The sequence below is a fragment of the Osmerus mordax genome, chromosome 16 (genome assembly GCF_038355195.1).
Source record: "Osmerus mordax isolate fOsmMor3 chromosome 16, fOsmMor3.pri, whole genome shotgun sequence".
NCBI lineage: Eukaryota > Metazoa > Chordata > Actinopteri > Osmeriformes > Osmeridae > Osmerus > Osmerus mordax.
The window spans coordinates 8,705,473-8,722,271 of NC_090065.1; the positions used below are offsets into that span (position 1 = coordinate 8,705,473).

General features: G+C 40.7%; 1 protein-coding gene across 1 annotated transcript; it reads left to right on the plus strand.

The window, feature by feature from the left end:
- On the plus strand, positions 1–13,920 carry LOC136959142 (myosin heavy chain, fast skeletal muscle-like). The gene is made up of 39 exons (XM_067253392.1): positions 1–207; positions 424–567; positions 679–835; positions 1,099–1,126; positions 1,332–1,446; positions 1,781–1,873; positions 2,266–2,329; positions 2,427–2,525; positions 2,652–2,755; positions 2,901–3,039; positions 3,151–3,269; positions 3,434–3,583; positions 3,765–3,935; positions 4,287–4,590; positions 4,719–4,783; positions 4,943–5,030; positions 5,131–5,248; positions 5,330–5,453; positions 5,773–5,909; positions 6,155–6,410; positions 6,492–6,734; positions 6,830–7,006; positions 7,177–7,322; positions 7,745–7,835; positions 7,958–8,347; positions 8,628–8,754; positions 8,932–9,050; positions 9,336–9,532; positions 9,655–9,838; positions 9,989–10,154; positions 10,516–10,640; positions 10,741–11,049; positions 11,196–11,399; positions 12,554–12,679; positions 12,776–12,946; positions 13,092–13,196; positions 13,281–13,376; positions 13,532–13,663; positions 13,888–13,920. Exons 1-39 carry the CDS (start codon positions 1–3, stop codon positions 13,903–13,905), a joined length of 5,808 nt encoding a protein of 1,935 aa, XP_067109493.1. The 3' UTR covers positions 13,906–13,920.
- The last annotated feature ends 2,879 nt before the right edge of the window (positions 13,921–16,799 follow it).

Here is a 16,799-nt window from a genome sequence, read left to right on the forward strand (position 1 = left end):
ATGAGTACGGACGCGGAGATGGCCCAATATGGCAAGGCCGCCATTTACCTTCGTAAGCCTGAGAAGGAGAGGCTTGAGGCCCAGACGGCACCTTTTGATGCCAAGAATGCCTGCTATGTGACTGATGTCAAGGAGTTGTACCTCAAGGGTCTGGTTCTTAAGAGGGATGGCGGGAAGTGTGATGTAAAAATCCTTGACACTGAAGAGGTAAGACGATTTGATCAGTTTGGTTGGCACAGAATTAAACAAGAGGTTTAGGGCAAAAGTCAATGCATCGATAGTCTGTATGTCCACAACATGAGCTACATTAATTAACAATCTCTACCCATTAATTAAAAACACTATGCAGCCATTTCATTTGGCTTCTCAGATTGCCACATTTCTGTCCTAACATAGCTTTAACTATGTGTCTTCCGATTTTAGACCAAAACCTTTAAAGAGGAGGATGTCTACAACATGAACCCCCCTAAATTTGACAAGATTGAGGATATGGCCATGATGACCTACCTCAATGAAGCTTCTGTCCTGTATAACCTCAAAGAGCGTTATGCCGCATGGATGATCTACGTAAGAAAACTGTCCCTTTTCACATAAGCCACCTCAAGGAAGCAAGTATCAGGAAATATACCAAACTTGAGCTCAAATATCGATGTATTAATTTGCCTTCTGCTCACACAGACCTACTCTGGGCTCTTCTGTGCCACGGTGAACCCCTACAAGTGGCTCCCTGTGTATGACATGGAAGTGGTCAACGCCTACAGAGGGAAGAAGCGTATGGAGGCTCCACCCCACATCTTCTCTGTCTCTGACAACGCCTATCAGTTCATGTTGACAGGTATGGATGCTCACTGATGGGTGGAGGATAAATCGATGGTTTAACTGATTAATTCACTGGTGAACAGTTAGATAAATTGATTGATGGTTGATGCATAATCGGATGGATTTATGAAGAGTTCAAGAATGATAGATTATGGGATGCATGGATGAATTTAGGAATGGATGGATGAGAGTGAAGATATGCTGTTTAAATAAAGTAGATAGCAAAATGTAATTTACAATGGAGTTACTCATGACTTCTATTTTAATTGTTACTTGCAGATAGGGAGAACCAGTCCGTCCTGATTACGTGAGTTAAGACGTTTTCTTTAAAATTTCTACGGTTTGTTATGTAAAAACATAATGACACATCATTTGTAAAAAAAAAACAGAGATCAACCTGAGTTATTTCTCAATGTGACTTGAGGTTATGTTTATTAGTTAGAACACTTGTCAGTACTTAGATTTAGAGTTATAAAGACTAAAATAAACCATTTTACCATATTTTTAACTAGTGGAGAATCCGGTGCTGGAAAGACTGTCAACACCAAGCGTGTCATCCAGTACTTTGCCACCATTGCTGTGTCTGGAGGTGAGAAGAAGAAGGAACCAACTCCTGGCAAAATGCAGGTAAGATAATGTATGATAATCACGGACCTAATACATTTTCTTTGTGGTTTATGTTTTCTAAATATCAATATATTTTGCAATGGTTACCAAATACTTTGCATGATGTATATCTTCAGAATGTTTGAAACTAATAAAAGAGGTATGGAGCTTTCTAAGACTACATGGTAACGTGTGAGTCAACCCTGAATAAACATTTTAACTTGAACACCGTAGGCTGTAATATTTCAGTTAAAAAATATACTGTATCATTTCAATACTGGAATGAAAAACTTAATGTTGAAAGATAAGAGTTACAAGATACAAGATAAGAACCAACTGGTTTGTCTCTCTTCAGGGTTCTCTTGAGGATCAGATCATTGCAGCTAACCCTCTACTGGAAGCCTACGGTAATGCCAAGACAGTGAGGAACGACAACTCCTCTCGCTTTGTAAGTTTGATAGTTGAAGACTGCTATTCTATGTTTATCACTTCACACGTTTACATTTACATTTACATTTAGTCATTTAGTAGACGCTCTTATCCAGAGCGACGTACAGTAAGTACAAGGACATTCCCCCCGAGGCAAGTAGGGTGAAGTGCCTTGCCCAAGGACACAACATCATTTTGCATGGCTGGGAATCGAACTGGCAACCTTCGGATTACAAGCCCAATTCCCTAACCGCTCAGCCACCTGACTCCAATACATGTACTATTATTTTATCTCATACAATCATGCTGTGGTAACAGGATAATGTACATTGGAGTGCATGCTGGAGGAGTATACACTGTAGGCAGTTACATTTAGTTTTGACACCCTTGACATCAAATGTTCTCTTTTAGGGTAAATTCATCAGGATTCACTTCCACACTACTGGCAAACTGGCTAGTGCTGACATTGAGACCTGTGAGTTGGCTTGAATTCCTCAAATGTTCTCACCCAAATACACTAATGATGTCCATTTACTTTAGTTTAAAACATCCTTCTTCTCTTTCTCTCACAGACCTTCTGGAGAAGTCCAGAGTGAGCTTCCAGCTGCCTGATGAGAGAGGCTACCACATCTTCTACCAGATGATGACCAACCACAAACCTGAACTTGTTGGTGGGTCACTGCAGGGATAAAAATACAACATTATGGTTTATTTGCTCCTTTGTCCTTCATGAAAGTTGCAATAACTAACACAAGCTGGCATCAGGTAATAATAATTTCAGTTTTGTGTCTCCACAGAAATGGCACTCATCACTACCAACCCCTACGACTACCCCATGATCAGCCAGGGTCAGATCACTGTGGCCAGTATTGATGACACGGTTGAGCTTGACGCCACAGATGTGAGTTACTGTAATTGTTTAAACGGAGCAATTTGAAATACAAAATGTAACATGATTGCCTCTGGATCAGGACATGAAGAAACCTCATAGATTGTGTGTCTAAAGTATGTTATTCTGACAAAATGATATTCCTTTCACCCTCTAGGATGCTATTGACATCTTGGGCTTCTCCAGTGAAGAGAAGATGAGCATCTACAAGCTGACTGGTGCTGTCATGCACCACGGCAACATGCACTTCAAGCAGAAGCAACGTGAGGAGCAGGCTGAGCCAGATGGCACAGAGGGTGAGTCTCACTTCCTCCTTCTACACTTGTCTTGTCTTTTTAATATTTTGATGTATAATTAAAGTACCTCATAGTTAGCATTTGATACTCATTCATAATTTCACCCTCCAGTGGCTGACAAAATCGCTTACCTTCTGGGTCTGAACTCAGCTGACATGCTAAAAGCCCTGTGCTACCCCAAAGTGAAGGTCGGCAATGAGTATGTGACCAAGGGTCAAACAGTGCCTCAGGTAAGAATAGACTTAAGAGCAATAATTTTACAAAGAGACTGTTTCTTTTTACTTGTGATGTGTTTGTTAAAAGAAATGTAATCACTTTGCATCAAATTAATACAAGTTATTAATGTACAGTGTGTAAGACAGTGAAAGTAACTTTTAGCATTGATGTTACACAGGTGAACAATTCAGTGAGTGCTCTGGCCAAGTCCATCTATGAGAGGATGTTCTTGTGGATGGTCATCCGCATCAACCAGATGTTGGACACCAAGCAGCAAAGAAACTTCTTTATTGGTGTGCTCGACATTGCTGGATTTGAGATCTTTGATGTGAGTTTGGACATACTGTTGTAGTGCTGTATATTCACTATGAGGTTTGGTTACTTAGGTGAGTAAGAGACCAAGAGACTCTGCTCTACTCGAATTGAAGGAAATCATTTAAAGAACAGATAATAGGCAAACACGCTGGGGGATCCTTAATGAAAGAAAATCTCAATGTGTCAATTCCCAGTTCAACAGTATGGAGCAGCTGTGCATCAACTTCACCAATGAGAAACTGCAACAGTTCTTCAACCACACCATGTTCGTACTGGAGCAAGAGGAGTACAAGAAGGAGGGCATTGTCTGGGAGTTCATTGACTTTGGCATGGACTTGGCTGCCTGCATTGAGCTCATTGAGAAGGTGAGCTGTGTGTCCCTAAAAATTACCCAATGGGTCTATAAAGTACCTTGTAAGCATATGGGTATGCTAAAGGTAAATGTGAAGAACAATAAGTACTGAATTTGTTAAATTCATAATAAAAGAGCTCACCATCTCTAATACATATGTGCCCTGTATGTCTAGTCTACACAGTATATTTTCTCTGTACAAATAACCAAAATGTTCGGTTCTTGCAACTACAAAAGTTAGTTCTTTGATGAGTTATGTTATTACAGTAATTGGTTTTTCTAAAAAAGAAAATTGGTTTACTTTGTGGAAACTAAAGAGGTACATTTTGTGGAAATACTTATCTGATGTGTGTTTTCTCCCCAGCCAATGGGCATTTTCTCCATCCTTGAAGAGGAGTGCATGTTCCCCAAGGCTTCAGACACTTCCTTCAAGAACAAGCTGTATGACCAGCATCTTGGTAAGACCAAGGCATTTGAGAAGCCTAAACCAGCAAAGGGCAAGGCCGAGGCCCACTTCTCCCTGGTCCACTATGCTGGTACAGTGGACTACAATATCACTGGATGGCTTGACAAGAACAAGGATCCCCTGAACGACTCTGTGATTCAGCTGTATGGAAAGTCACCAGTCAAACTGTTGGCCACCATTTATGTTGCTGCTCCACCTGAGGGTTAGTAAAGTTGAACTAAGATCCAAAATATTATCTTAACACATATTTACATGCATTTTCATGGATAAACATGTTTGTTAAAGACCTTTCTTCAACAATATGTATTGTGCTGCTTCAATTCTTGACAGATACCTCAAAGAAAGGAGGCAAGAAGAAGGGAGGTTCCATGCAGACTGTGTCCTCTCAGTTCAGAGTGAGTGAGCTTTTTATCTAATTTATGATAGACTGAATAATGTAGCATCACTCACTTATACTCACTTAAATACTGGTTAGTTGTAGTGTCTAGTCAGGAACATGTAAATTTAATTACAAACTACATCTGAGCAATGTTTTATTTGGAACAACCTTACAGGAGAACTTGGGAAAGCTGATGACCAACTTGAGGAGCACCCACCCTCATTTTGTGCGTTGTCTGATCCCCAATGAGTCAAAGACTCCAGGTAAAACATCATGTCATTTCAGTATTGCACTTCTATTAATTTAAGTATGTGATTTGTCTTTAAACAATAAATTACTTCACTGTAAATCTTTTGTTTCCAGGTTTGATGGAGAACTTCCTGGTTATCCACCAGCTGAGGTGTAATGGTGTGCTGGAGGGTATTAGGATCTGCAGAAAGGGCTTCCCCAGCAGAATCATCTATGCTGACTTTAAGCAGAGGTAATAATAAACACATACATTTGCGATGTAGTTTCTGTAAATAAGCAGACATGTTGAGAAATAAATGTTCTATCTTTACAGATACAAGGTATTGAATGCCGGTGTCATCCCCGAAGGCCAGTTCATGGATAACAAGAAGGCTTCTGAGAAGCTGCTTGGGTCAATTGATGTGAACCATGAGGAGTACAAGTTTGGACACACCAAGGTAACATACCTTACACTATTGATGATGGAATACTGGCAACTCATGTTTGTGACCTACAGAGGTTATTTAATATCTCATTTACTGTACTTGGTAGACATTCAAAATGGAGTTAAAATTTTTTGAAAGCAATCCAACAATCTTAATAATGAACTACATATGAGAAATGCACTGTTTTATAAATCCTCAGAAAGTCGTTTCATTGGCAGTTATTTGATCCTAACATCATACATAACCTTTGCTATCCATTTAGATAGCAATATGTTAACACCAGAAGTGTTTATGTTGTTTATTTAAGTTTTGTGTTATACCTGTGTTTCAGGTGTTCTTCAAAGCTGGTCTGCTTGGTGTCCTTGAGGAGATGAGAGATGAGAAGCTTGCTAATCTGGTAACCATGACGCAAGCTCTTGCCCGTGGATACGTGATGAGGAAGGAGTTTACCAAGATGATGGAGAGGAGGTGAGATGGAGATGATAAAAGGAAAAATATGGATTCAAGTATCTTCATTCAAATCTTGTGTTTAGGGTGTGACAAATTTCGTTCTACTATGAAGCTATTGTTAGAATAATGATGTAAACCTGTAATTTTGGAATGATGGAATGATAGACTTTACATGTAGGAATGGGTTACGGTTAGGGTGATGACTTTACATTACATAATTTGTATTGAGCTAAACAATTACTGTGTGCAACTCTTATCATCAGAGAGTCTATCTACACCATCCAGTACAATGTCCGCTCATTCATGAATGTGAAACACTGGCCATGGATGAAGGTCTACTACAAGATCAAGCCTCTCCTGCAAAGTGCTGAGACAGAGAAGGAGCTGGCCAACATGAAAGAGGACTATGAGAAATGCAAAGTTGCTCTTACCAAGGCTGAGGCTCGCAAGAAGGAGCTGGAGGAGAAGATGGTGTCCCTCCTGCAGGAGAAGAACGACCTGTCTCTTCAAGTAGCATCTGTAAGTGAAATACACATGCACGCACCACACATCTGTAATGTCATATACACATTGGCTTACCCACAAACTTTCTTCTCTCAGGAATCAGAAAATCTCAATGACGCTGAGGAGAGATGTGAGGGTCTGATCAAGAGCAAGATCCAGCTGGAGGCCAAACTCAAAGAGACAACAGAAAGACTGGAGGATGAAGAGGAGATGAATGCTGAGCTGACAGCCAAGAAGAGGAAGCTGGAGGATGAGTGCTCTGAACTGAAGAAGGACATTGACGATCTGGAGCTTACCCTGGCCAAAGTGGAGAAGGAGAAGCATGCCACAGAGAACAAGGTATCAACATCTCACAAATATCTAAGCAGTAGATCAAAAACACTCCCTTGAACTAACTCTGTGATTTATGAAACCAACTTGGATGTCTCATACAGGTTAAAAACCTGACTGAGGAGATGGCATCTCAAGATGAGAGTGTTGCCAAGCTGACCAAGGAGAAGAAAGCTCTGCAAGAGGCCCACCAGCAGACACTGGATGACCTGCAGGCAGAGGAGGACAAAGTCAACACTCTGACGAAGGCCAAGACCAAGCTGGAACAGCAAGTCGATGACGTGAGTAAAGTCATGTTTTCGTGCACAATTTGGTGTTTTATCAAACTTTGCCTCTATAGGTATTTAATTTAATCCTATATAATAAATAGGTTTTAGGGATTCAGAAAGACAACTGACTAATACATGTTAACATCAAAGCTTAAGTATGATAAATGTGTGTTGTCTTCCAGCTTGAAGGTTCTCTGGAGCAAGAGAAGAAGCTCCGTATGGATCTTGAGAGAGGCAAGAGAAAGCTGGAAGGAGACCTGAAACTGGCCCAGGAGTCCATCATGGACCTGGAGAACGACAAACAGCAGTCTGATGAGAAGATCAAGAAGTAAGTATTGTATATTTATCAGAGACATTCTTGATATTATATTGATTTAATTTAGTCCAGCGATTTTACATTGAATTTCCACTTAAATATAATAATGTCTATGAATATTCACCCCATGTATAGGTCATGCATTTCACATTTAATATTCATATTACTCTCCTTGGAGTAATGTATTAATAAAGACATATGAAACTGAGCTTTGTGTCTAATCATACTAATCAGACAACTTGTAGATTACTTAATTTAATATCTTAATCATTAGGGATAACAAGGCTTTTGTTTTTAAATACTTAACCCTTGTGCTGACCACGACAGAAGGCAGCACAAGCATTAACTGAAAAATGATGGATGTGCTTTACAATTTAATCTCTACTCAATGACACAAAACCAAAACCTGACATGGATTCATGTGTGCACTAAAGGAAGGACTTTGAGACCAGCCAGCTCCTCAGCAAGATTGAGGATGAGCAGTCTCTGGGTGCCCAGCTGCAGAAGAAGATCAAGGAGCTCCAGGTGCGCTGTTTTTGCCTTGATGATATTGGACTTAACATCCACCTTGTTTATTTAGTATTTTCCTCTCGTATGTGGGCCAGAATTTTGAGACTTTGACGCTAAATATTTTATATCTACTGTAGGCTCGTATTGAGGAGCTGGAGGAGGAGATTGAGGCTGAGCGTGCTGCCAGGGCCAAGGTGGAGAAGCAGAGGGCCGATCTGTCCAGGGAACTTGAGGAGATCAGTGAGAGGCTGGAGGAGGCTGGAGGCGCCACAGCTGCTCAGATTGAGATGAACAAGAAGCGAGAGGCTGAGTTCCAGAAGCTGAGACGTGACCTGGAGGAGTCCACCCTGCAGCATGAGGCCACAGCCTCAGCCCTGAGGAAGAAGCAGGCTGACAGTGTGGCAGAGCTGGGAGAGCAGATCGACAACTTGCAGCGCGTCAAACAGAAGCTGGAGAAAGAGAAAAGTGAATTCAAGATGGAGATTGATGACCTGTCCTCCAACATGGAGGCAGTTGCTAAGGCTAAGGTCAGTGATACAAATAAACCAAAACAGAAAGATAGAATTCATGTAAAACTTTAATGTTCACCAAGTAAATGAGCAAAGGATTGGTTACAGAGGTTTTTAGAAAGTTTTTTTTATGTTCACCTATTACGGATTCCAAATTACCTCATAAAGGCATAATTTACTACATTTTAACAATTTAAGGATTCAAGATCTTCAATTGGGAACGTTGGTTTACACCAAAACAGTAAAAGAAAAAACCCTACAGTATGTATGTGATTGAAACATGGTGTTATTTCTGCAGGGCAATCTGGAGAAGATGTGCCGTACCCTTGAGGACCAGCTCTGTGAGATCAAGACCAAGAACGATGAGAATGTGCGCCAGGTCAATGACATCAGTGGACAGAGAGCCAGACTCCTTACTGAGAACGGTAAATTCAGTGAATCAAGAACAATTCCTTCATCAAAAGTTATGAAAATACATGTTTGAAATTTTGCACAGTAAATATGCAAGTAGATATTCTGTATAAAAATAATACAAACTAAGCATATTAAGGAGAATACCAGTGAGGGCTTGACCTGACAATAACCTACTAAATTCTCCCCAGGTGAGTTTGGTCGCCAGCTGGAGGAGAAGGAAGCCCTGGTGTCCCAGTTGACCAGAGGCAAGCAGGCCTACACCCAGCAGATTGAGGAGCTCAAGAGGCATGTTGAGGAGGAGGTCAAGGTAAATTACAAATTGAAAAAGCAGTTTGTGTTGACCAACCATCCTCCTGAGTCACATAGCACTTTAACTATGAAACACATTTTTCTATTTCTTACAGTCTGCAACTTAGTCTTGGTCCATTTAAAACAGTCACAATGCACATTTTCTACCCTTTAATGTTTGGATTTTGGATTAGACAAGTCAATACTGATATTGAGCTACAATACTAACCTAAATGTTTGTACTGGACATGTGTAGTTCTCATTAACAGAGTAAAGAGAGCTCACTCTTTTCTGTTGATCTTAGGCTAAGAACGCACTGGCCCATGGAGTCCAATCTGCTCGCCATGACTGTGATCTGCTGAGGGAGCAGTTTGAGGAGGAGCAGGAGGCCAAGGCAGAGCTACAACGTGGCATGTCCAAGGCTAACTCTGAGGTGGCTCAGTGGAGAACCAAGTATGAAACTGATGCCATCCAGAGAACAGAGGAGTTGGAGGAAGCCAAGTAAGTCAACAAAACGTAAAGGCCTTTCTTAATGAAGCAATATAAGGAGTTAGCGGTGGGCTCAAACCGTACCCAAAACCAAAGTCAGGTTTCTTACGAATGTAAAAAATAAACCTTCACAGGAAGAAGCTGGCTCAGCGTCTCCAGGAAGCTGAGGAGACCATTGAGGCCACCAACTCCAAGTGTGCCTCTCTGGAGAAGACCAAGCAGAGGCTGCAGGGAGAGGTGGAGGACCTCATGATTGATGTTGAGAGAGCCAATGCCCTGGCTGCCAACCTGGATAAGAAGCAGAGGAACTTTGACAAGGTGAAAATTAGAAAAATACCAGAATCTGCAACTGCAATCTGCAATCTGCTCAAAACTTACTGGTGTCTTACTACACTCAGTTTTTTAGCCCTTTTTTAGTCATTTGTAATTCAACTGTTAAAGGCTGCGTTGGTGTGTGCTTCCACCTAGGTTCTTGCAGAATGGAAGCAGAAGTATGAGGAGGGCCAGGCTGAGCTGGAGGGAGCTCAGAAGGAGGCTCGTTCTCTCAGCACAGAGCTCTTCAAAATGAAGAACTCCTATGAAGAGGCTCTTGACCAGCTGGAGACTCTGAAGAGAGAGAACAAAAACTTGCAACGTGAGATAAATGTACATTTAGTCATTTAGCAGACGCTCTTATCCAGAGCGACTTACAGTAATTACAGGGGTATTCCCAGAGGCAAGTAGGGTGAAATTATTTGCCCAAGGACACAACGTCATTTAGCACGGCCAGGAATCGAACCAACAACCTTTTTTTGATTAATAGCCCGAATCCCTAACCGCTCAGCCACCTGACTCCCTATATAGTGAGTGGTACTTTTGTAACACATAAAACCGGATACTGTTTCCTATTATACTTTGGATTAGTATGTTAGTAGCAGCAGTTTCCTGTTTTCAGCTCATTTTGGATCTGGGAGATCAGGGATGGTGATTCAAAAAGCTTCTGTTTCAAATCACAGAGGAGATCTCTGACCTGACCGAGCAGATCGGAGAGACTGGCAAGAGCATCCATGAACTGGAAAAGGCCAAGAAGACAGTGGAGACAGAGAAGTCTGAGATCCAGACGGCTCTGGAGGAGGCTGAGGTACAAACTATCCACAATATTCCAGAATGAAGTAGAAAAAAGAAACACTTTTAGAAGTAACTTAACTAAGAATGACATTGCAAATTGTTTCTTTATTCAGGGAACCCTGGAGCATGAGGAGTCCAAGATTCTGCGTGTGCAGCTGGAGCTGAACCAGGTCAAGGGTGAGGTGGACAGAAAGCTGGCAGAGAAGGATGAGGAGATGGAGCAGATCAAGAGGAACAGCCAGAGGGTGGCTGACTCCATGCAGAGCACCCTGGACTCTGAGGTCCGCAGCAGGAATGATGCTCTGAGAATAAAGAAGAAGATGGAGGGAGACCTGAATGAGATGGAGATCCAGCTGAGCCATGCTAACCGCCAGGCTGCTGAGTCCCAGAAGCAGCTGAGGAATGTTCAGGCACAGCTCAAGGTACTGTGATCTATTTTTCAGTTCAATAACATATTATATATTCATTGATATAACATTGATATATTCTCTTACTTACATAACTGAAATAAACACCAATGCTAAGCTCCTACACTGCATTTATCCTAACCACTTTGTTTGTTCTCTAGGATGCCCAGTTGCACCTGGATGATGCCGTCAGGGCCGCAGAGGACATGAAGGAACAGGCTGCCATGGTGGAACGTAGAAACGGTCTCATGTTAGCTGAGATTGAGGAGCTGAGAGTGGGTCTGGAGCAGACAGAGAGAGGCCGCAAAGTAGCTGAGCAGGAGCTGGTGGACGCCAGCGAGAGAGTGGGACTGCTGCATTCCCAGGTGTGGACAACATACACAAACACACATACACAAATAGATAATGTAGAGGGGTATACACGTTTAAGATTAGGAATACTTAATCTAGAATAAAGTATTTAGTTAATGGGACACCACCCCAGGATTTGTTAAAAAGGGACTGGGGAAACCTTTATTAAATAATAGCCTTCGTAATAATCAGTCTAATCTTAAGTAGTGAATTCTATGAAAGTAGAGCAGATCATATAACTTGAGAGATACGTGAGTATTATACACAATGATTTATTTAGGAAAATGTAATTATAATGAACAAATACCAGATAAGTTATGTTGATCGTCCAACAATGGACGATCAATGGCAACTGACCGAACGATGGTTAGGTTAAATCATTTGTAAAATACAATCAAACATCAACAATTAAATCACAACATGCCAATATGTCACAAGTAAGAAATATTGCAAATCGCAGTTACTTTTGTTGGTTTGAAGAAAGGAGTCAATGGTTCGTTATGTCCAACGAATAGAAAGCGAAATCTCTCGTCAAAGTTCCGGGCGCTCAGTTAAAGTGCAGGTAGGAATATGTAGAAATGACGCGTTCACTTCAGTTTAATCCTACGAACAAGCGGGGGTGATTGTACGTTTGGGGGTTTTGTGAAGGTGAACTCTTTCATTGGTCAGTTACTCCCATGCATAAACTTCAGAATATAACAATACAACATTCGCAAATGGTTTTGTTATTATGACACAATTATTTTTTATTTAAAATTGACTAATGTAACTCTTCCTGAAGGGAAGTTATAATCAAACATCAATTAAACAACGTTCTAAGTAAATGAGAAAAGCACACATTATAACACATCAACTACTGTCATTGAAATAGTGTCCATGAGCCATGTAGTCCTTGAGAATATGTTTGTAAATCAACAAAAGAAAGTTCTTCCTTAGAAATCCTTTGTCTGATACTATGAGGCCGTGTGGCCTCTGTTCCTGACCCCATGCTGGGCCAGAAGCTTTGAAGCTTTTGCTCTGGGAGATAAGGACAAAAGGGGGAAGACCCTTTCCTTGTCGGGGGTAGGAGAAAGGTGTGATGGTACCGTGCTTTGTCTGTTGGCTGTGCTACAATAACATTCACAACAAAAGTTTAGTTTTTGCTATATCCATGTGTACTCTTTTCCAGAACACCAGCCTATTGAACACCAAGAAGAAGCTTGAGTCTGACCTGGTTCAGGTGCAGGGTGAGGTGGATGACACTGTCCAGGAAGCCAGGAACGCTGAGGAGAAGGCCAAGAAGGCCATCACTGATGTGAGTGTGGATAACCTAGTATCACAGTACAGTCACAATTCAGTGTGATGTGTGATTTCTGTTCTTCATTTACCAAGCGGTATTGTGTTGTTGCAGGCGGCCATGATGGCAGAAGAGCTGAAGAAGGAGCAGGACACCAGCTCTCACCTTGAGAGGATGAAGAAGAATCTTGAAGTGACAGTTAAGGACCTGCAGCACCGTCTGGATGAGGCAGAAAACCTAGCCATGAAGGGTGGCAAGAAGCAGCTCCAGAAACTGGAGTCCAGGGTAAGTTTGAAAATGTTTAAGTATTCCCAATGTAACCTTGATGGAGGTAAAATATATCTTGTGCATTTAGTCCTGCGTAATGCTGTTAATAATGACCTTTTAGCATGGGAGTGATGTATTCACCATGAGCTCCTGTTCTTCCCAGGTGCGTGAGCTGGAGACTGAGGTTGAGGCTGAACAGAGGAGAGGTGTAGATGCAGTCAAGGGAGTCCGCAAGTATGAGCGCAGAGTCAAGGAGCTGACATACCAGGTAACAAAATACTCATTACACTCTTTTTAATATCATCAGCATTTGTGTGAACATGAACAATTAATAAACTTTTTTTTACTTCAGACTGAGGAGGATAAGAAGAATGTAACCAGACTTCAGGATCTGGTGGATAAGCTGCAGCTTAAAGTGAAGGCTTACAAGAGACAGGCTGAGGAGGCGGTAAGTCTAATAATTAATTTGCTCCTTGCTTATGCAAAAATACATTTAATTTCCTTAATATCTGTACCAATTATGTATTTCTTGTCTAAACAATTCCAGCAGAAGGTAGATTGACAAAGTTTTCATGAAATCCTTTTTATATGAATTCCTTTCAGGAGGAGCAGGCCAACTCCCACATGTCCAAGTTCAGGAAGGTTCAGCATGAGCTGGAGGAGGCTGAGGAGCGTGCTGACATCGCTGAGTCTCAGGTCAACAAGCTCAGAACCAAGAGCCGTGATTCTGGAAAGGTAAAGATCTGCTGATGTCACACCAAGGGTTCATAAATATACCTCATGGTACCTCATAAACACCACTTTAAAGCAATCAGGTCACAGTTACTGAAAGTAAATATTTTGTATGGTAGTTTTAGTGTCAGAAGTTTTCCCAGTCAAAATGTAACACCTTATTACACAGTGTTCTGTGTAAAAGTAAGATGATTGATAATAACTAATTGTTTTTCTCTTTCTCTCAGGCAAAAGAAGCAGAATAGACCTGACAAGATCTGACATACCAAAACATTGTATACTTGTATACAATATGATCACATGTAGTGGTGTTTTGAACAGAAAATTAAAAAAATAAAGTATGTATGCTTATCATCATGAAGAAAAGTTCTGTCCCATTTCTTCCACAACTACATGACTTGTTACTGGATTTTAGTTTTGGATTATTATTATTTTCTATTTTACGTGACCGGCACAGATACAGTAACAATGTGCCAAACTGTAGTACAACAATCACAAATGTTGATACCAGTGACAAAAGTAAAATTCTGGGCAGAAACCAGGATGCACCTGGCCAAAAATTACTTCTGAAATTGTTATATTTCTTTTACCTATTTAAAATGTTTTTAAAAAAATGGTTGTTTCAGCAGTAAAACTCAGCTTAGATTACTCAGTGCTGAAATGCAAGGGCAATACCCTGCCATGCTCGAATAATACATAATACTGAATGCGTTTAACTATATAAATGTTAACTGACACATTTATGGTCTTAATAACACATAATATTAATAAACATCTTATAAGGGCTTTTTTACCCATTAACTTATGTTTATTACAAGCACCTTCATATAAAATGTTGCCATTGATTTTTTTTGTACTTAAATAATAGCTCTTACTGAAAAGTCTGCAACTACAAATTCACACAGACACATGTTCACTCAAGATGAGCTATAAATACATGTGAAAATATCGTGAGTGGAGGCCTCACAGCAGGCCGATTCCCATAATCAGAGACAGTTTACAGTCAACAGTTCATTTGACTGGCTGATCTCCAGATGTCTCCAATTTCTGCCCCTGGCTCCTCTACAGCATATCATTCATGGTAATGAATGATATGCTGGTAATAAAAATGACTAAATGGTACCAGGAATTCATTGAACCAAGTGCGGCACTTTTCCGGTCACAGCTTAATGTACTGCTACGTGTGCAATAACTGCTGGGGGAAAGCCCTAGCAGTATTATTAAAGTTGCCATGTATGTTTGGTCTGTCTAATACAAATAGTATAGTGCAACACAAAGAGAAACAAATCCAAATAGGTGTCTAAAAGGGTTTAAACGTGAGGAACCTCATCAATAAAATGCAACAATTTACTGTCTTTCATGTTAGATAACCTGGAACTATTTTTTACTGTCATACAGTCATTGTTTAGAACCAGTTCAGATTTCTTCTTAAATAAATGAAAACCACATCTAAGTGGTTAAATTATGTGCTATGGAAATGAACCTTTACAGTTCAAGGATGGTGATGTTTCTGGTAAACTATGAATGTGTGTCTGTCTCTACAGTTTCTACATCCTCTTCATCTGACAAGTCATGTATAATATTGATGGAATAACACATTCCATATTAGGTATTGTTTTGACTGTCTTTTTTCCTCCACCAATGGCCTTTCTCATCTCTCATGACTCTATTCATAGTTGTTCCTATAATTGCCACCACAGCACATGCACATACAAACTGTGCCATAGAAAACCGTCTGTCAGATGATCCTCCACAGTAAACCAACTCCCAGAACATAAAAGGTTAAAAGACTATCCAACAGTGGGTTGCTAAGGCTGCACTCCAGACTCCTCCAATTTCCCTTCCTGCTCCAGGGCCTCTTCATGATTACTGACAAAATCGCATTAAAAACAGTGTCAAAGCTACAGAATGAGTAAGACCGGGTTTGGGGGTGGCTATTGACATTTTACATTTAGCAGACACTCTTATCCAGAGCGACTTACTTATTGAGCAACAATGGGAACGGCTGTACTGCTAAGATATACTGTGTGATAAGTATAACACCTGGTATGCGGCAGTTGCAATGCAGAGCACCAGATTATCACAAGATGCCAAACGCTGTTTGAAATGTTAAGGATCATTCACTGCTATGTGACACACCCCTCGGCATTCCTATGCTGTTCTATGCCGACCATGTTTCCTAAGCATACTAAATACAAGCCAGTCAAATTTAATCGAGGACAAAACAGGAAAAATTACTTGTCTGGGGTCTAGTAACTACAAGCGTACCTGGAGCTCCTTGATCTTCTTCTGCAGCTGGGCACCCAGAGACTTCTCATCCTCAATCTTGCTCAGGAGCTGGCTGGTCTCAAAGTCCTTCCTACGAAGCACAAAGTCAGAGGTTTTGTGTCATTGTGAAGGAATGGTCAAACTAAAAGCATACAGTTGTATACACAGTTACACAGTTGTATTTGCTTAATGTTTGATGATGAGCAATGATCTGATCCTCTCCTCTTTTGTCTCCTAAAGGGAGACAAACCAGTTGGTCCTTATCGTATATCATGTAACTCCCATCTTTCAACATTTCGTTTTCAGTCAAGTTCTGGAAATATATTGTTTATATTTTATCTATGATAGTTATTGTATTATTTAAAATGTATTCAGAGCTGACTCACATTTTTCCTGAAAAAATAAAAATAAGCTCCACAGTGTGCAGGCTTTAACCCACCTATTTACAATTCCAGGTCCAGAAATGGTTTTAGCGGTATAAAATTACAATGTAATCAGTCTGCCTGCCTGATGCATCAGCATTTTATTTGGTAACTGGACTTGGGTTATAAAAAAGATCCCCTGAGTTAAAGTCTAATTTGGGATGTGAAATGTTCAAGGGCAAATGTGTCAGTGGTACATCTACTTCCGCACCAATGTCGGAATTGTGAGGATGGAGGGGGTACACATAGGGGCGGGGGGCAAGTGCACGTATAGGGTCAAATAACTGAGCTTTCACACCACTACATATGTCTTAGCTGCAAAACAGCCAGCCGCTAACCTGGATGACATAGAGGACTCAATTTATAACCCTTCATTTAAATATATACTACTTCCATTGCTATTTGAGCTGTATCAGTGACAGCCTGTAAAACGCCTTATATAGACTCTT